Here is a 26,938-nt window from a genome sequence, read left to right as displayed (position 1 = left end):
TCCATGATGGCTGCAATCACTCATCTCCATGTCACAGCTTTATGTGTCTGATTTAAATAAGATTCATCCCTCTGCTCAGTGGCTTCAGAGCTGCTTCGATCCATTTATCACCATATGTGCTCTGTTACTTTGCTGAAAGTAAGGATCCTTGGAGAAATGACCAAGGTGGGACTGGATGTGCGCTTGGTACACGTTTTAAATGTGTCTTGAGACCTGCTGTGGTTAACTAGGTCATGGCACAGTAGTGATCTGCATTGATGTCAAATCCACACTGACACAATTAAATGTTCCAGTTCTGCATCCCAGTCAAATGAATCCTCTTTAAAAATCCACGAACCCTGCAGATGCGAATTGTGCAGAGCGGCGTTCCAACACAGCCTGCAAAGTTATAGATACATTTTTAAATGTGTGAACTCAAGAGCATGACAACATCATGGCTATCAAAAATCATACGCATTCAGCTATTTGCATGGCGGTTTCAGAAGCATTTTTTATATTTTTAATGATTAAATGCAAACTGAAAATGTGTAAATGGTTGCATGCTAAAAGAAAAACAATGCAGAAATGATATTATGATTGTTGGGACATATAAATAAATCCCCCATCTTTCATCATGGTAGAATACCAAAAACAGCCCATTTGAGTTGCATGTAATCCATACACAATTACAGTGGAGCAGTCATACAAAAGATTAACCACAGAGGATGGAGATCACACAGGTCCATGTTAAAGTGACCCCAACTGTAATCAAGAGGAACATATTAGGATGAAATGCAGGACATTACAAAGCTTATATTGCTCCCTGTTTGGATTTTCTTGGCTTACAAAGAGTAATAGTTTTTAAAATTGATTGCAGGATGAAAGCAATGTTCAGCTATTCCGAATATTTTTAAATCCTCGGAACATCTTACAGTATTGTTTAATTTGTCATGACCTGTGGTTCTGTGATGCAGTGCTTTAAACAGAATAAGAGAGGATGCCGTCTCCTTCTCCTCAAGCTAAATATCACATCCAGGCAGCAACCTCCGGGGTTGAAAAATGAAGGCAACGTTGAAGTGCCAAACATTGTTGTTCTTTGAATGGCCACTTGAGGCTGCAAAAGCAAGTCAATACCCATAGACCCGTAAGTTAAAAGCCCACATTTACAGCAGAAATAAACATGTTCACGGCCAAGTAGAAGAAACGGTTTTGGTTACTATAGTCACTTTGAGCGGCAGGTGGATGCCATCACAGGTGGCTAGCTGTCAACTAGCTCCACGTCTTTGCCCATTTTTACATTAGTTAGGCATTGACAAGATGGTGACGGCTGAGCCACCACATGGAGCTTCACAGTCGTTCTTCAGAAACCTACGGGTGACGTCACAGAGACTATGCCCATGTTTTATACAGTCTATGATCACAACTTGTCCTGACGGGCATCGATGGGCACTGTTTCCTCTGGAGGCACCAAGGTCTTCTGCACTAGGCAGACCTAATGAATGTAACAGAGTTGCAACAGTTGTTTTCTTCTCTCAATTTACTCTCCTTAAGGCCCACCCATCCACATCAGTTCACCTCGACAGAGGCAGGTACAAGTGTCAGAGCTCAAAAACTTTCACAGAGAGTTATGTGAAAATAAGCAATGAGCTGTGGATTCTCGCTCTTGGTAGCGTAATGTGACAGTGATGTGAGACGACTTTTATTGGGTAACATTTAGTGTAATAAAGGAGGGGGCAGACTATTCTCTCAAGGATTGTTTTCGGTGTAAGACAGAAAGCACTCACCACTACAACATACAGCTCAGTTTCCTGTATTGATTTGTCACTATTTTCATAGAAAGTTGTTTGATGTCACATACTGCAACCAATGCACTGTATTTTAATGACATGGGGAAAGTAAAGACACTAGGGCTATGCACTAAACACTATTAGCTACAATGGCTGACAGCATAATGTCTGTAATCAGTTTAGTTTAATATAACTCGGGGTTATTTATATTTCATTACTGCACCATTTACAAATCTCCTCCCCAGTTACACAGCCCAAAACACATGTCGGGTTCCAATAGCGACGAACCTCTTGGTTTCAATATTAAAGATTCATTACCAGGCAGGCAATGCTTTGCTGAAACAGGGTTTGTTTCTGCAGTCGGAGGCAGCAGAGCTCTCCATCTCTGTCACTGCGTCTCTCTTTGTGTATTACAGCACACCTCCTCTGCTACAGGAAAGCAACCTTCTCGTTTTCTCGCGCTCCCTCTCTCCGTTTTCCACTTGCTGTGTTTCTGTATCTCCTTACACAGCCATCTGTCCCCGGCCTTGTGTGTTTTGTGACTTGTGTTGCTAAGCAAACATTACACAGGCCTCATGGATACAGCTTTCGATGAAAATCTGAGATGTTACTCACTTTATGATTTTACTGAGGAATTCATAATTATGTCCTTAACAGCACGCCCGGTTTCTCTGATTTTACCGATAATCATTCGATCATATTCACAGCACAAACATTCATCACATCCACATGTCAAATGATATACAGTTAGACAATATGCTAAGGCTTCACTATGCTAATTCTCCATAAGCGGTGTCATTGGGAGCTGCAGGTCCTTAAGTCAGAAACCATATCTCAACACCAACAGTTTCACATATTTTTTACTAACAACAAACATGCTACAGCTAACCTGCGTGAAGGTAACTGTCACTCATCCTGGTACTAAAGCGACCACAGATGTAAAGCAGTGAAGAAATAAGGCATTGTTGACCTTTGGTTAACAGTGATCGTTTTATTCATTTTGTTGAATATCCATGTCAATAAAAGCGTAAGATAATTATGTTTAACCTTTGCATTTTTTGCCTAAACAACTCTGGCATGCCCCCATGGACCACAGGAGGGAAAGAAAAGATGAAGGAACACTTGCTGGACCTTTCAGCTTACAACATAAGGACCTAAAGACCTTTGCTAAAGACTCTGTTTTTTTCCCCCATCCATCTCTCCTCCTTGTGCCCTCCTACACACTTGATAAATCCAATGTAACAATCATCAGGTCATTGCCCTTTTATTGAATAACTATTCCTTTTCTGTTTTCCTCCTCTAGTTATGGCCTTTCCACACAGCTTATAGTCAAATATTACATTTATCTACATTTATTTTTAAGGTATCACAAATGCTACAGAATTTGACTTGTGAATATTAATATGTGGTCTGAATGTGATGATTAAAAATTCCTGCTGTCTTAATAATAATAATAATAATAATAATAACAGTACTATTATTATTATTATCCCCAGCACAAACTCCCTAGCTACTTGTTATAATCATGAAATAATGAGGGACTACTACTAAATAACTAATCCGTATGTACCATCTTACTTTTTGGGGCACAAAAAGGATAGCTAATGATAAAGTAATTGGTAACTAATGAGCCTATAACTATTTTGCCACTCGGTGTCGTAAAGAAGGTGGTCGTTATTCTGATTCACAACTTCTGAACTAACTAATGATTCTGAAATAATCATTACCAAATGTTCCTAATATATTATCTCCTAGTCTGTTTTCTACTAACTCATATTAATATACTAAATAGTCAAGCCATGCGCCTCCAGCAAAACCAGTTTCATTAACAATTGTTTGATGGAGCAGCCACATGATATACCATATCTTCAAACAGATTTGCGCTTGTGTGTTTGAGGGACTCAAGGCAGCAGCATTTAAGCAAGATAAATATGCACATCCATGCACCAGAGATAATCCCCACAGGGCCAGGGTGTTCACATTGTAAGCATGAATAAGGCCAGAGCTGAAAAACAACTCATCCCAGGCAACAAGACACGCAGACAGATGGGTGGACGGACAGAGACCATCACTTTTCTGTCTTATTCATTCAAATAAGCCTTTTGTTTGGCTCACCGACTCTTTCTCCACCACCTTGCTCCTCTGTGCATCTGTAACATCTGTGATGTGCTAATAAAGTGAGAGTGTGTGTTATACTCCAACAAAGATGGCACCAATCCATTTTCAACAGACCATTTTCTAGTTAACAGACCATACTAATACATACACACAAGGCTTTGAAACACTGACAAAGTTAGAATTTCACCCCGATAACAGCCAATTAGGTTTAAAAAGAGATTTGTCATTTTATTCATTATGAGTTGATGATAAGTTCAAACCACAGAATACACATAAAAGGCTTCAAAAGAAGAAGAGACGAGATAAGAAGCAGCGAGGTAAAATAGTTTAATGTAATTGGGAAAATGGGACATTTTCAGAATACACGCAAGGTGTGAGAAACACTTTTCTTAACGTTTCTTAACATCCCTGGTCTAGTAACTGAATTTTGTGTTTCTCTAAAACTGATAAACCTGCATATATGTAGATTATACATTAGCTTTTGCACCTGTTTCTGCTTTTCTGTCGCTAAACTGCTTTCACACCTGGCTCAGTTTTCAAAGGCAGAAGGCTGATGTGTATTTATAGCAGTTTCAGGGACAGTTTGCAGAAACATAATGTGGCAATTTTCATGATTTAAGTGCAGGTTGCACAACTGGTCAAAAACAGCTCTACTATCAATTATCAACAACTGAAGAGATATGAGGAGAGAAAGATAAGATTTATGTTCTGTTAGATTATCTCAGGTGCTTCTTACACTCTTGGTCTACTGTACTTTATACGTGATGCTGTAGCAGCTCATGTCAAATGAACTGTTAACCCTTAACACTGTCTTCAGAACCAATAAAAAAAACCCACAAGGACTTGCAATGGCTGCTGTTGTGCAAGAGACGCAACAGTGATTGACCTACAATATGAAGCTTGGAAGGTTTTAGTTGCGTAAAAATAAAAAATTTTAAAAAGTTAACAAAATATGGCACACCGCTATTAGCAGATGAAGCTGAACGGATTAATTAGTTCCCAGAAGGTGTGTTTTAACCTTTTAAATACCATCAAAATACAGCTGACTGAGATACCCTGTGGTATACAATATTACACATTTTAATGAATGTGTTTAATTTATGTATGACATTTTATTATTATGAGTTAAGTTCAGAGAAGAAGAAATAGTGTACAATTTAAATCAAGATAACAGACATAACTACACAGGCTTGTATTGATTCAAGCCCATTGCCAAATAGCTTGTTTTAAATACAAACAAATCTTTGTAGAGCATGTTTAATAAATGAAGGGCCCAGAGAGAGAGAGAGAGACATAAAATCAGAGTTAAGGCTACTTTAAGTGATAATTTATCTTTACAAGAAATCTGAACGCTGGCAGGTGTTTCAGTTGTAGTTGCTAGATGAGAGGTCTGTGTTGTGCAGATGGCTGTGCATTCTGTTTACACCTCTCCTCAAGAACAGGGCTGTAGCCAGATCTGCCTCTCCTGCCCCCAGTCTAAATGCTAATACATTAAGTGTACCACAGCCACACACACACACACAAACACACACACACACACACACACACACACACACACACACCATTCCAGATGGCCTTCGGAAGAAAATAATTGATCAAATCAAGTGAAGTCTTCACACTTTTTTTAAAGTTAGCTCATTACACTGTTTACATCCACATATCAAGCAATTCCATTTTAAGGCTACAGTTTTTACAGTTATTGTCACCCATGATTAATCTAGGAAATATTTTTTCTTTTACATTTAGCAGTTTAAATTTAATGGAATCCCCAATCCCCCATCTGTCTTCTCTGCGTGTATGTGTCTGGGCGTGGCACTGTAGCTCTCTGCACCTGTGATCACCTGCGTTCCTGATGCTCATTCCAAACTATTACTTTTTACTTCCACTCCCTGTCCATGGTTTTGCACAAATCATTTCTCACAACAGTCTCATGGTCCTAAGTAAGGAGTTTTCAAATTTTGTCATAGTGGAAAACTATATTGGATTAGAAGCACAATAATATGTAAAAATAAACTACAGTGTATATACATCTTAACTCGGTGACTGTTGACTTCCATTGCATGTTTGGTTGGGATGCTACAGTACCATTATTATGCCAGGAGCACTGTCGTAATAGTAGCTAAGTGTCGATTTATCTGAACATTTATTATTCCAATGTGAGATTTATCAAGATTTCTTTTCTTCATATGTTTGGAGTTAAATATGTTGTGCACAACATTAGCAGTCTGGCATACTTCATCAATTTGTTGCTTTAATAATATTGAGCTCTTGTGGGCCTCGTTTTAATCTATGAAGCAGGAACAGAACTGTGGCTTTAAGTGTTGTTATTCACTCCATTGATTTCTCTACAACCCAAAGGCAAATTATAAATACAACATACTCTCAATCACATATCTTTTTCAGCCCAGCAACAGGCATATATCTTAATGTGGTACAATTCACAACATTGGTTAGAACAGAATCTTTAAAGTGAAAACAATTGTATTTTGTGAGACAATTAGCACTTTGTGTCCTCCTGATGTGTCCCTGGCCACATCAAGAGGAGTGGCCAATGGTTTCTCCATGGTTTGGCTTCAGTTTTATGAGAATAACACCCTCTAAGATTCAAATCTGTCAAACCTGGAGTGGCCTGTCAAAGCAGTCATGTGTTTCACTACCTGAGTGAACCAGTGTGTTTGCTTCAGAAGTCATTTTAACGTCACTAGTGACGTAACGATACAAGCTCCGAAGCAGTGGTTCATTGAAAGGACTTAACGAGATTGAAGCAAGCATCGGAGATTCGGTGTCAGACGTAACATCACTACCCATGCTGTCTGATCAGCATCTTGATATGCCACACCTGCGAGGTGGATGGATTATCGCAGCAAAGGAGAAGTGCTCACTAACACAGATTTTGACAGATTTGTGAACAATAACTGAGAGAAATAGGCCTTTTGTGTATATAGCGAAAGTCTTAGATCTTTGAGTTCAGCTCATGATGAATGGGGGTAAAGACAAAAGTCTTGCGTTTATAATTTTGTTCAGTGTGGAACAATGGAAGCGTACTTAAGAAGGTGCAGCTGCAATTTTTATTGTTTGAAGTATGCTCTGGAAACCACATAATGTGATGCTTGGACTCAGTGGAGCTGGCAGTGAAATCAAAACAGCCACTGTATGAATGAAGAGCCTATGTGTATCCTCAGTGAGTGCTGATTTGAAGATTATAACTCCTGAGGGGGGATGTTACCAGACACCACACAGTGAGTCACAGATGGCTAAGCAAGGTGGTCGGTGCCACTGACAGCTCATTCAGGCAGAGCCAACCTGAGAAATCTGAGCTGACGCCTGCCTCCCTCCATAAGCAATATTATCTATCATCTCTAGGCTCCGAAAAGAAGACTGAAAAACAATTTTGGTTTCATCAGATTAGGAAGCTGCACATAGTGGGCAAGGAGCTCCACTACTCAGCAGCACACCACTGGTAGGCCAGTTAAAAGGGATATCTGCCGATGAAACAGGAGTGTAAGAGTGACAGCGCCATATCATAATCTGCAGTGGTATTTGTCAATAAAAATGCGAGAAGTGGTATAAAACAGTGGAACATGAGTGACATTAGCTAGTAGAACAGCAGCAGAATACCCCCTGTCCCCTCCCCCGTGCCTTAAAGAGGCTAATCTGCTCTTGCTCAGAAGTTGTTCTTCAGTGCTGCCTGGTTAAATGAAATACAAAATAATAACTAAATGAACTCTAGACGGCTACTGCTGTGCGTGTGTCCCTGTGCATGAGGCCCTGACGTCCTCTAGTGGGATGTGTGGTCACAGCCCAGCACGGTGCACCGGAATTGGCAGGTCCACCATTGGCACCCTGTTCTCTTCACAGATGAGAGTAGGTTCACATTGAGCACATGTGACAGATGTGACAGAGCCTGGAGATGCTGTGGGGAACTTTATGTTGCCTGCAACATCATCCAGCATGACCGGTTTGGCAGTGATCCAATGATGGTCTGGGGAGGTATATCCTTGGACAGACCTCCACGTGCTAGCCAATGGTTCCCTGACTGCTGTTAGGTACTGGGATGAAAACCTCAGGGCCATTTCAGACCATACGCTGCTGCAGTGGGCCCTGGGTTCCTCCTGGTGCAGGACAATGTTGGTGCATCCGACGCCACCAAGTAGCGCCACAGACTGTCCAGGATCTCACTGATGGGACGAGATCCCCCAGGACAGGAGCATGCCCAGACATTATTGGGAGTGCATACAGGCACGTGGGGGCCATACACACTACTGAATCACATTATGAGTTGCTGTGATGAAAGCCACGCAAATTGGATCAGCTTGTGATTTCAATGTTTGACTTGAATTTTCAGTATGATTTTGAATCCAGCCCTCAATCTGTTGCTGATTTTGGTTTCCATTGACTGGTGTTGCGTCATTTTGTTCACAACAAATTATACAATGTACAGTCAAGACTTTCAACTTGTTACTTTTTTGTTCATCAAGATCTGATGTGTGATTTAAGTGTTCCCTTTATTTATTTGAGCAGTATAAATTTATTCTATAACAGTGCATCATATTTTATACATGCATCATACTGTGTGTTTTTTATGTAAAATATTTTGAAGCAACTAATAACTAAAGCTTTCAAATAAAAAATCTGGTAACAGGGCAACATTCAGTGCTCTGTGCTGTCGCTAACCTGAAAACATACTGCAATCAAGGCTTTGAGATGCCAACACACATACATCTAAAGGCTGTGAGCTGCCTCAGACATGGCACCGATCTTGAAGTCTGAAAATAGTATCGAGTATTCAAAGGCTTCATTTACATTTTAATTAGTTATGTTCCACTGGAAATAAAACGTGTATGCATAACTAAGGATAATTAAGGAAAATTAAATTAACACGAAACTCAAAAAGGAAAACACAAGGTGTCATCCAAAATAGAAATACAGAGGCCACATGGCACCAAATAAAAATTGATTTCATGTCAAGCCTTTAGATGCTCTGGCCTCTAATGTGTTGTTTTACACGCAAAGCCTGTTTTCATTTTGATCTTTAATGCTTTCAGAATGAATGTAATGAAAGAGATTTACTGCCTGCAATTGTTTAAAAAAAAAAAGGGAATTAAAGAGAGTTTGGGATTGAACCTGAGAGCCTTAAGAAGTCTTAAGGCACGATCTGCAGCAATCAATCACACTTAACAGCCTTGAAACGAGAAGCTCTTTAGCTCCCCTGCACCGTAAACAACAAAAAAAAGTGAGTAGCGGCTGCTTTGTGTCCCAGATAACAAGTTGTGACAAGCCTCTGAGTCTCAGAGAACACAGGTACAGCTATACCAGGAACTGACCAGCTGTCAGCTATTATACACAAACAGTTGACAAGAGGTAGAACAGCGACAACTCTCTTCACTGTTCCTGTTATTACGGTGCATGCTCAATTACAAAACAAGTTACTCATTACATCGGAGCTATATGTGCAAAATAATATAAAAACCAACCGCAATCAAAATCCTGTGAAAGTTTGAATTAGTCCATCACACCACAGGCAACATTCATATTACTAAATAGCCATTTAACAGTTTTCACAACACAAGACAACTGATGGGTATTTATTTGTACTTCCTCCAGCATTCCTATTATTGAAGCATCATCCCTTTAACCCCAAATTCAATCATAAACTAATTTATAATCCAATTGTACACAAAGCAGTACAATCATACAGATTAATGTTTAATTCATTTGGATTTTACATGCAGATGTACCCATGACATTTACATTGTCAAATGTCATGGGTACATCTATTGGGGGAAATGTGGAACCCCTACCAAAGAGGCGATATGTAGCTTTTTAATCAAATCACTTATTAATAAATCACTTTTTTTCTGCCTTTTTGTCAACAGGCTGTGACTCACTTAATAATGAACAACACGGCAGTTTTCTCTGTTGCTTGCAACAGCCACTATTCTACTTCTTATGTAAAGGAATCGGGTTCTGGCTACATGCGCGCTCCTGAGCCTCTCTCCAACTACAGCTAAGGACATTCAGAGGGTGGTGATGGCGTAGTGGATACGACACATACCTTTGCTGTGAGAGACCTGGGTTCAAATCCACTGCGAGACACCAAAGTGTCTCTGAGCAAGACACTTAACCCTTCATTCGCTCCAGAGGTGTGAGACCTCTGACATAAATAGCAATTGTAAGTTGCTTTTTCTGTGACGTGAGTACTAGCACCTATTTTTTTCCACTTTAAGCACTATCCTTTAGTAAACAAGGCAGGGGCATCCAGCTAATGTAGCATAAGCACGGACCTTTCACTACAGTAACGTTACTTACTGCGGTTGTGTTGTAAAGTGTGGCAAAAATCTAATTTATAATATTTAGTCTATTTCACTAACCATTTTCGTTATCATCCAATAGATTAAGCTGATTTGACATTGCGCAGCCTTCAGTGAAAGATACACAAATTGTTACTAAAAGGCAGACAGGCGAGCTAAAGCTGATCTGTCATTTCGGCTAAATGCAGTCAGTGTAACGTTATCATGTGAGGAATCACCCCTGCTCAAGTTTCTGACACGAGATGTGCAAAATAACAGCTACCAAAATATAACTTCAACAACACACAAAATCAGACTAAGATGACTGTCTGTGCCAGCTTTAAAAGTACTATGGGACAGTCACTACATATACTGTGTATGTTTATATATTTTGAAGCGATTTTTGGCAACTATCTGTATTTCAAAGACACGCATAGTAAGCTACATTGTAGCAAAAATATCTTAATACAAGGTACACTTACTAGCTTTTTCCAGAGGTTTCGGCTGCATCTCGTGGTCTTCACGGTCTTCTCCATGACAATGAAATCGGTTGTGAAAGTGGTTATATATGAGGGGGCGATCGGAACTACTGTCTGTGTTCAAAGATGGTGTAAGAGCCCATTAGCGTTCTTGGCATAAATGGGAACCAATCTTTGGTTCCTCAGATGCTACCCAGAAACATAGACAGTTTTTACCACACACACACACACACACACACACACACACACACACAGACAAATGCACACACCATAGCAGTACAAAGCCACATATGTACAATGAAGTTTGTCTGGGAGAAACAATGGAGATGGATGGAAATAAATTGAAACCAATGGTTTTAACTGCAAATAAGACTTGGAATTTCATTAATCAAACAAGGTAAAACGTGCTTCAATTTCTCAACCCTCACATGGTATTTGGCATCGAATGTGAATGGAATGAATGCTGATGAAGACATGCATTTGAAAGAGACCATAAAAAAGAAAAATCAATATACGTAATTTCAACAACTTCACTCCTCCATTACTACTAAAACTATGTTCATTTCAACCCAAAGAATTACTATCACAGATTTACAAACTCTTTTCCCACCATGACAATCCTCTTTCAATACCAACAGACAAATGGACATAAAACTTGAATATACATCAATCAGAAATCAATTGGCAAAATATACACCAATCAGCCATAACATTTTGACTACTGACAGGTGAAGTGAATAACACTTATGATCCCGTTACCATGGCACCTGTCAGTGGGTGGGACATCTTAAGCAGCAAGTGGAGATTTTGTCCTGAAATCTGATGCCTAGCCATGAATGGGCAAGCGTAATGAGTCATTTTGATAGAGGCCAAATTGGGTTGGCTAGACGACTGCGTCAGAGCATCTTCAAAACTGCAGCTCTTGTGGGGTGTTCCCGGTCTGCACTGGTCAGTACTTATCAGATCAGCTGGACTAATTCAATACATGGTTCTACACAGAGTACTATGGTATCACCACTTACAAAATGTACCATATGGGCTTCAAAGACAGCGATGTCAAAAAAAATGAAAGCTCTGGAAAAGGTTGTGAGTGGACTTTGTGTTCAAGAATATGGAAGAAGAAAACTTCCATTATGAGTGAATAATGACAGATGTACCTCAAAATTGACCACACTGTCAAAAACTATAGGTCATGAGCTTCACAGAACTGCTATTTAAAAAGGTTTTATGAGAAATTGTTGAATAACCACCGTAGTTTATGTCAGAATCTAAGACTAAGGCAAAACCGCTATATGTCCTGGAGGTGTGTTAGGACAGTGTTTTGTGGGCATGTTGCAAAAGCAGAGGTATGAGGATTAAATTAACTTTAACTAAACATTCTGCCTCTCCCAGTGCTCACGTTGTGAACAGACCAAGTGGAAAAAACATCAACAGTGGACTACATGGCGACTCCTGGGAGCTGGGAGTTAGCCTCAGCAGGCTTTATCATAGCAGCCAGACACATTTTATGTAAATAAACAGCAATGTGTAAAGAGTACACATTGGGCAGACTGTACAAGTTGGCTGAGGCTGCTTTTTTTGATAAGAGTCACGATGAAAGAGTAACAAAATTGATGATTGTTGCTTTCATACTGTTGCCACAGAAAAAACTCTGGGTGGCTGACACATATATATTAGAATGCCTCTAACATATCTCTGTTCAACAGTTAAACTTATAAAAGTTATACTCTTCTAAATAATTTTTCAAATGACACCCAGTTGCCAGGTTATTAGGTACATCTACCAAATGATAACAAATGCAGTCTACTGCAACTGTCCTGCAATAAATCCTCTGTGTTGACACAACTATCAGTATAACGCAATACAATTCAACAGCACCACAAACTACAGCTCCCAACATAGTGTTGACCTGCAACTATCTTAATAACCAAATTAATTTTTTTACTGGTTTCAGCTTAAATGGGAGGATTTCCTTCTGCTTTTCCTTCACATATAGTTAGCTAAGTACAGTGGTGTGAAAAACATGGAACAATGGTGAACCTTCCCAGGAGTGGCCGGCCGACCAAAATTACCCCAAGAGCACAGCAACGACTCATCCAAGAGGTCACAAAAAAACCCACAACAACATCCAAAGAACTGCAGGCTTCACTTGCCCCAGTTAAGGTCAGTGTTCATGACTCCACCACAAGAAAGAGATTGGGCAAAAATGGCCTGCATGGCAGAGTTTCAAGAAGAAAACCACTGCTGAGCAAAAAGAACATAATGGCTCGTCTCAGTTTTGCCAGAAAACATCTTGATGATCCCCAAGACTTTTGGGAAAATACTCTGTGGACTGACGTGACAAAAGTTGAACTTTTTGGAAGGTGTGTGTCCCATTACATACAAGTAACACAGCATTTCACAAAAGGAACATCCTACCAACAGTAAAATATGGTGTTATAGTGTGATGGTCTGGGTCTGTTTTTCTACTTCAGGACCTGGAAGACTTGCTGTGGTAAATGGAACCATGAATTCTGCTGTCTGCCAAAAAATCCTGAAGGAGAATACTCAGCCATCTGTTTGTGACCTCAAGCTGAAGCACACTTGGGTTCTGCAGCAGGACAATAATCCAAAACACACCAGCAAGTCCACCTTAAGAAAAACAAAATGAAGACTTTGGAGTGGCCTAGTCCTGACCTGAATCTGATTGAGATGTTGTGGCATGACCTTAAAAAAGTGGTTAAGGCTCAGAAACCCTCCAGTGTGGCTGATTTACAACAATTCTATAAAGATGAGTGGGCCAAAATTCCTCCACAGGGTGGTCCAACCAGTTATTAGGTTTAGGGGTCAATCAAAAAAAATCCAATCCATGTTTGGATTTTTTTCCCCTTAATAATAAAAGCCTTCATTTAAAAACTGCATTTTGTGTTTACTTGTGTTATCTTTGTCTAATATTTCAATTTGTTTGATGATTTGAAACATTTTAGTGGGACAAACATGCAAAAAAATAAGAAATCAGAATGGGGGCAAACACTTTTCCACACCACTGTATTTTGGGGTTTTGGTCTGAAGTGACGTCTTAGGCTCTGGGAAATAATAATGTGGCATTTTACAAAATCATTAATCACGACAATAATTAGCAGATGAATCAATAATCATTAGTTGCAGCCCTATAGCAGAGTAAACGATATGTTGTTTTAATAATAGTAATAATAATAATAATAAAAATAAGATAGAAGAGATCTGAATTCAATGAAAGACGAACTTCAGCTTTCAAACTGTGAATGATCAGGATGTCAGTAGCCTAGTGACGTTACACCCTGACAAGAAAAGATGAGACGGGAAGTTATGAAGTTACATTTTGAGTCATTACAAGTGACATTACAATAAATTGGACAGAAAAAAATATATGAAGTGACTCATTCAACAGTAATATTACATGAAGTGGATGGAAGGAGCAGTCCTTGACAAAAACATCCAGCATCTCCAAAAAAGAGGACAATCACTATATCTGTGGTAGCATAAAACAGACATTATTAAATGCACTGCACCTAGTATCTGGCAAATCACCAACAATGGTAAAAAAGCAACACCAACTTTGATCCATTCGATCAAATTCCAAGTCTTATTCCTCTCTCAATGAATCTGAAAATGAGAAAAGGTTTGCTTGAGGCCCCTGAAGAACATAATACCTTTGTCATGTGCTAACATATTGCAGCAATACCTTTCAGAACACCTGGTTATTTGATTTTTTTCTCATAGCAGAATCATTACAAAAATGCCAAAAGCATCAGTAGCATTCAGAGAATATTTTGCTGCTGCCTCAGTCTACTAATTGTTTGTCAATTTACCCTGGCTGGATGTATAATCAATGCTTTCAATTCAGGGTCTGAACCTGAGAGATGCTTGGTCATGCCTCAGTAATTAGAAAGGAAAAAAACACCCGAGCTTGACATTCTCTCAACTGCATTATATCACAGCTTTCAGTTAAAGTAACACAGAACTAATCAACCCAGGGACAGGGAGCCATGAAGAAGCCACACCGGACATCATTCAATGTCAATACGTATTGGCATGCTTGTTTCATTCTGCAGCAATACTGATACAAACAATACCTGAAGGCTCCTTTTGGTTTGTGTTATTAATAAGCATATATATATATAAAATATAATAAAATGTCAATGTTCAAATGTCACGGCAAAATTTGTCTATCCATCAAGTTAATGGGTCATCATTGATTGTTGTAATGCTTCCCCTCCTGTTTAATTTCCCCTGTGAACTTTTCACCTTCACCACGCAGGGTTCATGTCAACACAAAACCTCCACACAGAGAGTGAGAGAAACCACAGCAAACTCCCATTGTTTTGTCTCTCTCTGACAGTTGTGCAAAACTATGGGAGTTTGCTGAGGTTTGTTTTGCTAATTTTCCAGCTCTCATTTAATTATTTGGCCGAAGAATATTGTGGAATCACTCAGTGCTTAGAGGGCTCAAGTGAATTATAAAAGACAAAGACAAGTAATAAGCCTATGATGAAAATACAAGAACCTTAATTTCCCAGAACTGGAAAGTAAGAAGTATAACCCATCTCTATCTTATCTTCCTCAACAACAAGAGAAATAATAAGTTACCTCACATATTCTACCATATGAATCAACTTATTAAGGACCTACAAGTCAGGTATAAAACAGACGCTGCTTGCCAAAAGACGTCAAAAGAAGTTGACCCTTCTGTCTGCTGATTTACATAAAGGCTTCACTTCCCTACACTATAACCCACTCCTCACATGTCCTCACCTGTTGTAACTGGAGTGATGGAGGCTTCTTGGAGGCACTCACAACTAACTGCAAATCTGCAAAACACTTCAGCATCCCTACTGAGGTGATGAGGTGTGTGGAGGACCTTTTGACTTTTGATGTCGCAGAGAAGTTTGCAGTGACAGCTGAGCAGCTGCTTTCATAGAAAGATGAGACTTCCAGCTTGACTGATGTGGCATTTGTCATCAGATATAAATAATAATAAAACAGTCACGACTGCTGTCGGCTCAGTGGTCACAGCTTTGCAGCAGATTCACCTCTATGCAGTTTTAAAGAAACTTGGACAGCACCTGTATTGCCATAGTATTAACCAATGCCCCTTAAATTTATCAGTTGCCAATAAAACTTCTAAAAAATAAAAAATCTCTACATGAACAATTGCTGCACACACACATTCACTCTCAGACACATAGCAAATGTCAAATGCGACTTAGCATGACACCCTGCTACATCACAGCTTTGTCTTTACAGTTCAAACACATTAATTTTGTCTACACAACTTTGGATTGCATTTACATGATGACTGTAACATAACACCAACACACCAGTTTAAGGGATATTGAGAAGCACCTTACCTGTGAGGCAGATTAAACTGCACTCATACAGAAGGGAGCTGAAGTGTTGAAAAGCATGGACATGGCCTCTGCATCATTACAAACAGTATGCTGAAGGGATGTTTAGAGGACTGGCTTTGGGATTTTTACTGGCCACCATAATCTGTTTGGAGAAAATCAGGAAATCCGAGGTCTGGGTGCAGCTAATGTAAGTAAGCAGCAACCACTACAACGCGGAGAGACTACCATGTCGACGCGTGCATCCCTTCTCACATACCTTATTTTAGCTTATTCATGAAACGATCAAACTTGCTCAGATGGCGTAGGCCTATGTGGGATTTTCACGGCGCGTAATTTCAGTGCTACTCTTCATCTTTGCTCTCAGTGCTGCCTCTGATGGCTGGAAGCTAAGTTGAAGCATTTTTTTTAGAAAAACACCAGTCATCTAACTTTGATAAATGGACCTTTAATTGTCATGTCTGATTCTGAAAGTCCACATGGTCGAACGGAATAGCATTCTGGATTTCCTGGGTTTTACAAAACAGCGTCAGTTGGATTCGGCCATCACCACTGACCCCTTGTGAGAAACAAGTCAGTGTAAATTTTGACAAACAAGCATTTGGCTGGATTATTGGAAACAAAAGTTATAGTGAGCCTTGATCCAGACATGCCTAAAAGGCTTACTGTGTTTCGTATTGTTAACGGCTGTCAGTTTAAATTGATATCTTTTTAAGTTTTAGTGACCACTTCAACGATCAACAAGCGCTGTAGGTCTTTCACTCCGTGCGTCAGTGCATTTCTAAAGATGCCATTCAAATGTGTGCTCCATGAAAAGTATGACTCCATCTGTATGCAGGACTTGATATATGCTATATCACAGCTGTGACAGTCTCTCTTTCGCTCAGGGGTGAGTCTCTTCAGCACCTCCTCAGCGCTGTCCACGCGCCCCTTTAACATATCGGCGCTCTTCAGTTGGAAGCAGTCACGGCGCGCAAAGACTGTACGAGCACATCGGAGCATTGTGCGGAGCCAATTTGCTTTGCTTGTCCAACCTTTTTGTCCTTTTCATCCAAGCGCGTCAGGCAGGCTACATTATGGGCTTATTAAAAGGAAAAATCAGGTTGCAGAGAGGATCTCCTCTTCGATGCCGCTGAGACAAACTTGAGGAATATTTGCAGATGAAGAAGATGAATCTGCCGTAAAGACTGAAATACTTCTATCCGTTCAGAAGTGGCGTAGTTTAGTGAAAATCTAGTTGCAGGTAAGACGATACTTAAGTGATTGATAGGCACAGGTGCACATGTCAGATGTTCAGATATAATATTACCAGATTAATGTAAACATTTAACTCAAATTAGGGTTGAAAAAATGTGTTTAAGCACTAACCCCAGCCTATATAGCGTTGTTGCATTGTTTCCCAGTGTGCTGTTTTAATGGTAAAATGATATTGCTAATGTGTTGTGTTTTGAAGCAAATGTGATATCATGCCACAAAATCCTCAACTGTGTCTGGGCAGAGTTTGCTAACATTTCCAATGAAATTCCTGGACTTGACCTCATTCTCACTTTACTTTTCATAATCTGAATTTGCATGATTAACTGTGCATGTAATAATGTATTCAACTGAATATCCATTACCTACCTTTTGACCGCTAAAAGCAACAGTTAGAGCTGAATTCATGGCCCTGAACAGGAAAAATGAAAAATACATCATGAAAAAGACAAAACACAAATAACTTATAATAGCCACTTTATTAAAATATTATTTCACCAGTTGCTCTGATGGCAAACCACATTTTTCACTTTCTTTTGACTGTGATGGCTCTGGGCTGAGGGGTTTTGCCTTTTTTTCAGAAATAAAACCTGTTGCACAGTATGCACACTGCCTCAAATACAGCAATTTAACAGGTCACAAAATAATATTGACAAAATATTACTCATACCAACAGTGATCTTGTGGACTTTTGATAGATTCCATTTATTGTTCACCTCAACCGAGCTACTAAATGCTTGAAGAGGGCATTATGTTTTATTTCAGTAGTCTGTCTCTGAATAAATAATTATCTTGTTTACCAATATGCAACACAAACAAAATACGTTGCTGCCAATGGGATTTCAACCATTCCATTAGACAATAGTCTGTCTGTCCACCTGACTCAGGCGATCCACATTTATAGACAAACAGACGATGTTTTCACTGAGCTCAAAGATCCCCTTTATAAACGTGGTCGCTGATTCAAAACAAAAACAAGACTCCAGGGAGTGTCCACCCTGTCCTGCTGCCATGGTGAAAATGATAAACTGGCATAATAAAACCTCTTATGTTATTGGCACCAAATGAAGTTGTCAGGCCACGTTTGCCTACTGTGCACTGGCAGTGACAAGCACTTAAATCTGACTTTGGCGAGGCTATTGGCAGTACAGTGATGCCCCTCATTCAATTACTTAGGCTGGGATTAATTTACATCCGTGCCCACACCATAATAAATAGAAGAAACGTGTCAGCAGAGAATTCAGTGTTAGCTGTCGCAGCCGATCATTTAGCAACATGTGAAGAATTTCCCAAGGGAGAACTTACGACTGTTGTGTCGTAGGCAGAGTGATTTCCCTTGGTAGCAGTGCCTGACACACACGAGGAATGTCAGGCCTCATGTAGAAGGCACTGATGCTGAGGTGCTCTTCTTTTCACATGCTATCAGTCCAGTCTGTTCTCAAAAAATAAGATTCAGATACAAAATCTATAAAATCCCCATAGTTACCGCAACAAAAAGAACATTTTCTTTTTTTTCAAAAGGACATAAATAATCATACTGTAACATCGAAAGGTGCTATAAGGAAAACCTTTTGTTCTGACCGACATCACAGAGATTACTGTTTAGTGTCTCGTCACTCATGTGCTGTGTTGTAATTCACATAATTTGGTTCAACAGACATCTCTCAGCAAGTGGTCTGACTAGAGGAAGGAACGGAGATCACATTCAATATCTCTGATCTTCTGGAAAACAAAAACTCAATGTCAAAATCCGATCAAGTGGAATGATTGTTGATTAGACTAAAACTGTTTTTAAACTGTTACTATTAAACTGTCAGGTCAAGTATTTCCCACTGTTACTGACAGAAGTCCTTATGTGTGCAGATGAGATGCTGTAATCCACGTGAGACAAGAGAGAGAGACAGTAAGCTATCATGGACACCTGGATCTTCCCATCGTCTCCTCCGAACCTGTCGGAGCACCTCATGTATGATAGCTTCATGCAGGGCAATGAGTCCGACCTCCACGGGAACTACACAGACCACAGCTTCAACAGAACCAGCACGGTGGTCATCACCTGCATGTACTTTCTAGTTTGCACCGTGGGACTCTGCGGAAACGCCCTCGTCATCTACGTCATCCTGCGCTACGCCAAGATGAAGACAGTGACCAACATTTACATCCTCAACCTGGCAGTGGCTGACGTGCTCTTCATGCTTGGCCTGCCGTTCATCGCCATCCAGTTGGCGCTGGTCCACTGGCCGTTTGGTCCTGTGCTCTGCAGGGTGGTGATGACCGTCGACTCACTGAACCAGTTCACATCCATCTTCTGCCTCATGGTCATGAGCATCGACCGCTACCTGGCTGTGGTGCATCCCATTAGGTCCACAAAGTGGCGCAAGCCACGCATGGCCAAGACTATTAACTTAACAGTGTGGGGGGTGTCGCTAATGGTTAACCTGCCCATTGTTATCTACAGCGGCGTCATCGCAAAGCACGACAGCTGCTTCTGCACCATCGTGTGGCCTGAGCCTCAAGAGGCCTACTACACAGCGTTCATGTTCTATACCTTCATCCTGGGCTTCTTCCTGCCCCTCATGGTCATCTGCCTTTGCTACTTGTTCATCATCATTAAGGTGAAGTCCTCAGGTATCCGCGTGGGCTCCTCCAAGAGGAAGCGCTCAGAGAGGAAGGTAACTCGGATGGTGTCCATCGTGGTGGCAGTGTTTGTCTTCTGCTGGCTGCCTTTCTATGTCTTCAACGTCACCTCGGTGACGGGGACCATCAGCACCACTCCCATCTTGAGGAGCACCTTTGCTTTCGTGGTGGTTCTGGGATATGCCAACAGCTGCGCGAATCCCATCCTCTACGCCTTCCTGTCGGAGAACTTCAAGAAGAGTTTCCAGAATGTTTTATGTCTTAAGAAGGTGGGTGGGCTGGATGAGGCTGACCGCAGCGATAGCCGGCAGGATAAGTCTCGCATGATGAATGACCCCACGGAGACCCAAAGTACTCTGCTGAATGGCGACCTCCAGACCAGCATCTGAGAGGAAGGTGATAGGACTTGCATGTGCACAGACAGACGGCCTTCTCTGTGAAATAATAAATAACAATCAGCTCTTAGAGAGGAAGATGACATGATTAAATATTAAACAAGGAGTTTAGAGAGGAACATGTCCCTTGTTAAGGAGGACAAAGCACCAGCAGAAAAGAATAACAAACAAATGTGGAACTACACTGATCCGCTGTCTGCCTTTGACACATTGTTGGGTTTCCCTGGCTGTAAACAAATCCATTATAACATAATTGCAAAGGTGTTTGCTCTGTGCTTTTAAATGAATATGAAATCTGTTTGACTGTTTGTTCTCAGTGTATTAACTCTGAGGTAAGGCCCACTTGCAATTGGTCCCCTGGTGGACATGAATTTTCCCTGGAGACCCAGGATTATATACACAGTTTACAGCAGAGGGCCTGTGCCAAGTTTCCACAGTCCCGTATTGTGCAAATATAACAACATAACAGTGTGCACATACGCTGCGAAACAACATACTGTTCTTAAAACTGGCAACCTAATCATTCCTCTATTTTTGTGTCTGTCTCGCCTGCAGGTTATTTTCTACGGAGGGTGGTTTGACTGTAAATGACTGTACAGAGAATGGGCAAAGAGACTGTATAAGGAGTCAGAGCATTTTATATGTAGTTGTATTTAGTTTTGGAACTGCAAATCTGACTGAAATTTTTTTTTCCCAGACACAGAACGTAATGAATGTCAGTGCTATTGATTCTGGTCTTCTGTAGTAAAACTGTCTGATGTGATCTGTGACCAATTTTACTTGTGATAGATGTGCATCAAATGTAAACAGTCAATAATCAGTCAATGGGCAAATCTTTTCACTGTGTTCCTCGCTGCTTCATTATAGCTACATGCATAATTTATATTACATATTGGCTCGGTCGATATAGCGGGTCAGACTCTAACCAAAGTGCTGCTAAGATGTATAGTAACTACAATAATGTTGTATTATATTAAGTAATGTCTTTGTATCCTGGCTTCTACTGGATTAACGGCTTATTTACATAATTTATGTATACCTTGTAATAATGTTGCTGTGAGTTTGCAGTTGTCACAGTAGCTGCATTTATCACAAAATGCCAGACTGCATGATTCTAAATTGTTCTATATGAATGCTGAGTAGTGGCTCATGTTTTTTATGTCATCTGAGAGTCATCTATAAAATGATAAAATGATTTAATAATAAGCTACAGAGAGAATAATAATAATAATGACTCTGTTTGCTTGTATTTGAATACAGGTATACAAAGTGGATGGGTCACTATTCTGGTCGTACTGAGGAAGTGCAATGACATTTAAGCAGGATGTAAAAAAATTGGATTTTAAGAAATGTTCACTTTATTGTAATTTCACTTTGTTGTATTACAGTCTGTTGTTTCTCTTTGGTTACTTCTCTGTTTCTCTAATTTTTTTTGGACTGATTGGAGAATACAATGGGCTTCAGATGTCCTATGCTGCCTCCCATTGAGAGCTACTTGTAAACACTTTGTATGCTGACGCTCGCCCATCCTCCTCATCCTCTGTGGCATTTTGGGCGGCCACATTTCAAGTGTGGTTTCTGTCCCCGGGTGCCTGAGAAATGTGAATTTGAAAAGGGCTAGAACACTTATCCTCAAGAGGCTCTGGTGTTCCTTTATCGTCATCACTCTGCTGCTCCAGGAGTCCACAGTCCATCCTGTGACTCCCTGTCTGTTGCCGTAGTCAGATTACCATCTATATAAGTTATTCGACCTTTACCCTACATATGCCGGTTCCCTCATACACACCAAAGCCTGTGACAGATTATGATTAATGTGAAAAAGAATCCTGAATGTGTGTGTGTGTGTGTGTGTGTGTGTGTCGCATTGATCTTTCAAAAACGTGAGGTATATGTGTTACTGTTGATATTTAAATGTATATATATATTCAAAACATACAAACCACTCTAAGCATGTTGTTTTGAGATATATAATTTCTTCATGTGTCTGTCTTACAAGATACACAGAAGCACACACATCCATGATATTTATATTCAACACCTATCCAATCTTCAATCTGAATTTGTTACCTGGCCTGTGATGTCTCATTACCGCTGAAAGACTTGATACACCTCAAGTGCGTTTCCATAGCAACAGTGACCAAGAGCGTTAGTCCCATGGTTACATTCATTAGGATAACAGTAATATAGAGATGACTCTGGACATGAATTATGAATATAGACATTGCTCAGATGACTTAAGAAAAATAAATAAATAAAGGCTACCATCCAGCGCGCTGTGAAACCAAACACCTCAGTTACATTAAACCTGATTAAAATGTATAGTTTGTGTTAGTGTGCAGTATTAAATGTAAAAACAAACCAAACACCTTACTTTAGAGAACACAATGTCATTGGTTACTGTTAATCCAGACTGGACACGCATACGTTATACAATATCAACCAACTGTTGTGGAGTTATTGTAGTAATTACATTTCCAGCAAAGACTTTTCTTACAACAATGCTAATAGTTTATTTTGCAGCTTTTTTTTTTTTTGAATAGCTGCATTTCCACCTAGTATTTGTTCCATCTGTGTTTTGGTTTAGAGTAATTTTAGTGATGAGACTTATTTCAATTGCTCAAATGCTATGTTAAAGGTTTACTGTTTCCGTGGAAAGTTTGCATTAAATATGTTCTTCCAGTTCCTGTTCTTATTGAATATACTGAATCAAGATTAATGGAGCAAACCAAGATTGTGTATACTTGTGCTGAAACTAAATAAAGTCAGTAATAAGTTACATTAAGTTTTTTTTCTTTTAGTGAAATATTGTCAAATGCCACTCTCTGTGAAAAAATAAAAAGATACACAACATTTAAATAAAAAGCCATTTTTATATTAATGTTAAAATATTGCATGTTTACATTAAATTAAAAGTTTAGATCTTCTTCGAGAATTATTTCACCAAGTTGTTTGAATCACATGTACAAATTTAAGCATGTCACATGTAATTTGGTAATGTAAATGCCTGCTGCTAATTACTGTAGAAATGTACAGTATGTTATAACAGAAAAAAAGTCTTATTGCAAGGCTCACTCATGTATAAATTCCTTGTCTTTACATTTTCTCAGTCTGAAATGTGTTTATATACACACAATCCTGATTTGATTTGTATGTTGTTTATTTTCAGACCTCATCTGAACTTCTTGGCTTGCCCACACAGTGGCGCCATAAAATCATGCATAACTACAGTTGCTCCAAGACCAAAATCCATCACAGAGTTTTAGTGGAAAGGCCACAGTACAGGTTTGCAGTGTCTCACTCAATTCAGCCAATCAACTCTTGGTAAGTAAAACATTCCGTTTCCTTGTTCTACCATGAGAGTAGGCCCGCACTGACAGTATGACAGGGCTCTTATTAAAGCAGACCGCTTCTAACGCCACTAATAGAGACATATGGGTCAGAGACCACAGCGCTTCAGTTCTGGGAAATATATTGTCCTTATGAAGGGAACTGGAATAGAAATAAAGACAAAATAAAGCACATACACATTACAGTTTTGTTCTGAGTTTAATCACTGAAACGGATAATGAAGCTCTCCTCTTCCTTTTCGTTTCAGCTGCGTCCCTGAATGTCCTTGGGTGGCCTTAACTGCTCCATGATACATCAAAACCATAGTGCAACCATTGTACAAGTCTTTGATTTTACTATTCAGAAACCCACTGTTGCCCTCTAGCTGAGGTCCTGCAGCAGACCAAAGGATATGCATGTTTGTTTTCAATTACAGAGCAGCTAAACAACCAGGGGTTGTGGTTTTTATGTGGTATTATTTTGTGATAGGTTAGAGCCCTCATCTTATACATGAGTGATTTTTTTTTTTTTTTTTTATACATACACATTCAGTGATATTCAAACAAAAACAGACCACAACACCCTGATGTGTATGTGCATAATCTAAAGTCTGACTTGACAGCATACTGATTGAATAGAGCACTGGGTTTACTGCACTGCAGAGGTAAGACACCACGAACCACACCGGTCTACACCAGCCACACAGTTGCCATGGAGAAGATTAACACTGATGGATTCAGAGCCAGGCTGTGGTCGCACAGTGGCCATATTTTGTTTTACCCTCTATACATCTCATCTCACATGAACCGTCTTTCCATCCCTAAACTACAGGGCAATAATCATGATGGGCAGCGGGCCTTGAGGCATTACTGAGGGCAATTTTTCACATATTATAAGATCATGAGAGCCCAGTGGCATGCAGGCTTTGTTTTGCACAGATCATTCAAGGTGTTCAAGGAGGAGAGACCAGAGCATTCTCACATATTATTGGACCTCATCTGGAGTTCATGTATTGTAGTCTTTCTCTTCAGAATGACATACAAAACCCAAAGCTCACATTCAACATACAATTCATAAACAGCAAAAGGTGAGCCAATTTAATCACCACCACCATCATCATTATACCAACAATTCCACAAGAATGAAAGCATAATACGTCCAAAAACATTTCCAGTACCAGGACAGCGAGGGACATATGACAGTACTGAGAATGTAAAAAAAAAAATATATATATATATATAAAAAAAATAATAGACTGAAAAGAACAGTAAACAAAACTCAAATTTCAATGAATTTCTAAAAAAAAAAAAAAAATAGATATTCCCTGCCCTCAACCAGACTTAAAAATAAAACAATCAACACAGTAAATAATGGAACATGAGCACACTCGGGTCCAAATCTGCTTAGTTTCCATGGTAGCACTTCCTTGGCAACTGGCAAAGGCAGCGTCTCTAAGCTCTCCCATGTTTTCTATGCTCTTAAAAAATAGATGTATACTAGATCCATACAGTATTCCATAACTAAAGTCACAAATGAAAAGAATCATAACCATACCTTTAAAAATGTTCTTGCAAAGTTCATAATACATTGATTCTATTCTTTTTTTTTTGCGTTCAGTCCCATATGCATATGACAACAAACTGCCCTCAATCATGACTAAATGCTTGGTCAGTTGAAACGACAGCACCATGGGAGAGAAATGGAGGAGTGGTGGGTGGATGGATGGGTGGAGGGGGTCAGAATACTGTAAGAAAAATCCAGATGTGCCCAATCAACGTGACGGACGGTCACGCTCAGACTCTGCCCCTGCAGCAGGAAGGGAAAGGGGGGAGAGAGAGAGGGGTGTGGGGCCTCTTCCCTCTGCCCAAGTCTGGAATTGGCGACGCCCGATGCTTCCTCCTCCTTCTCTCCTCTTCATTCAGTTTTGTCAAGTAGATGCCAAGAAGTAGCTCAGTGCTTGTTTTTGTTTTGTTTTTTTCCTTTTGAAAGGTTGCATGATTTCACACGTCTTTTTCCTTTTGTCCTCCGGAGGCGGAGGAGAAGACTGGTAGTCAAAGAGTTTCAGGTAGGTTTGTGTGTTTGTTTCATCTTGTCCCCCAGTCCCTTGACTCTTTCATTAGAAGCAGTGGTTCTTCATGGTCAGTGGTCACAAAGACTACTCATACTCAAGGAACTGTTTATGGTAGAATAAGAGATACCTGCGGGGACGGGAAGAGAAAATTTGGATTTAGATTTCATACTGTATAAAATGTTGCTGTACTGCTAATGTGCTGTTTCCATTCTTACCCTTCACTATCGAGTACATCCTTAATGCTGGCCTTAGTGATTATGGCATCATCACATTTGAACCACTGGTCTTTGTGCTGGCGGATGAAGCTGGTGTAGTGGCCACTCTCTAATGTGCCTTGATGGTTGACCACCGCAAACAAGGAATACCTGGAAATAAAAAGACAATGACGACTTCACTTTAACACAAGTATATCATAAACCCCTATTATCCTCCCCACACATGGGTGCCTTCGTTTGTCTTAAGCCCCACACTGTTGCTCTTTTGGGATCTTTTTGTGTGTATTAGCAGCCTCACCAAAGAGCATACTGACTCTTGTGTCTACTACAAGCAATGTGTCATGGTGTTTAAGACAGTAAATTCCCACGTAAATGTCCCGGAATATGAAAGCTACTGTAACTGCCATGGATGAAGAAAACTAAGCAGCTTTTAATAGGCTTCAAATTGATTTAATTTGGGGAAGTCACAGTCGGATGCTTCAGGTCATTAGGATGTGGTGCTGTGCTGAAGGAGAAATTTTTACTATGTCCCATTTGCAGTGCTGCTGTGAAGTGGCAGAGTGTTAACAAATCAGTTTGTTGTTAACACACGTTTCCCAAGGTACTCACTTATTGTCGTTGTTTAATACATCAACAGTCTGTTGATACTGCCCGTTCATTCTGCTCTCTTTACTGCGGGGGACAGAAGAGGCACACCAAGATGTTAGCATTTATAATGCTGCATGTGTGTGTGTGTGTAAACATGCTACACCGGCACATCAATCCACTAGGTGGCAGAATTACCCCATCTATGAAAGCTGATATCCTGCCTGCCTGTTCCTCTAATGATCTTTCTGTCTCTGAACAGAGCTGAATGGATGCTACAGTCACGGGTGGGGCAAGACTGCTGCTGCATGCTCTACTGACACTAGTACATATTCATAGGGAGCATTTAATAATGATATTTTGGCATTGATGCAGATGTGTGCAGTATGTATAGTGTATCATACAAGTGCAAACATAATAAAATAAATCAACTAC

At 40.0% G+C, this 26,938-nt stretch overlaps 2 protein-coding genes across 3 annotated transcripts in view; one reads left to right on the top strand and one right to left on the bottom strand.

The window, feature by feature from the left end:
* The first annotated feature begins 16,429 nt into the window (after positions 1–16,429).
* Positions 16,430–23,404, top strand: LOC119890052 (somatostatin receptor type 2-like). Its single transcript, XM_038701080.1, has 2 exons — positions 16,430–17,262; positions 19,137–23,404. Exon 2 carries the CDS (start codon positions 19,187–19,189, stop codon positions 20,297–20,299), a length of 1,113 nt encoding a protein of 370 aa, XP_038557008.1. The 5' UTR covers positions 16,430–17,262; positions 19,137–19,186; the 3' UTR covers positions 20,300–23,404.
* Positions 23,405–23,832: 428 nt separating this feature from the next.
* Positions 23,833–26,938, bottom strand: part of LOC119890043 (ubiquitin carboxyl-terminal hydrolase 22) — a 31,244-nt gene continuing 28,138 nt past the window's right edge. For both annotated transcript variants that reach the window (XM_038701058.1, XM_038701067.1), the window contains 3 exons: positions 26,528–26,590; positions 25,919–26,068; positions 23,833–25,830 (listed from right to left, as the gene is read on the bottom strand). In XM_038701058.1, coding sequence (XP_038556986.1) covers positions 25,788–25,830; positions 25,919–26,068; positions 26,528–26,590 — 256 coding nt within the window. In that variant the 3' untranslated portion in view covers positions 23,833–25,787. The remainder of the gene's footprint in view (positions 25,831–25,918; positions 26,069–26,527; positions 26,591–26,938) is intronic.

Source organism: Micropterus salmoides, unplaced genomic scaffold (genome assembly GCF_014851395.1).
Source record: "Micropterus salmoides isolate LMB-PRFRI ecotype aquatic unplaced genomic scaffold, ASM1485139v1 Ms_hic_scaffold_10, whole genome shotgun sequence".
Taxonomy (NCBI): Eukaryota; Metazoa; Chordata; class Actinopteri; order Centrarchiformes; family Centrarchidae; genus Micropterus; species Micropterus salmoides.
Note: the sequence above shows the minus strand (reverse complement) of the source record. Positions and strands in the feature narration are given on the sequence as shown.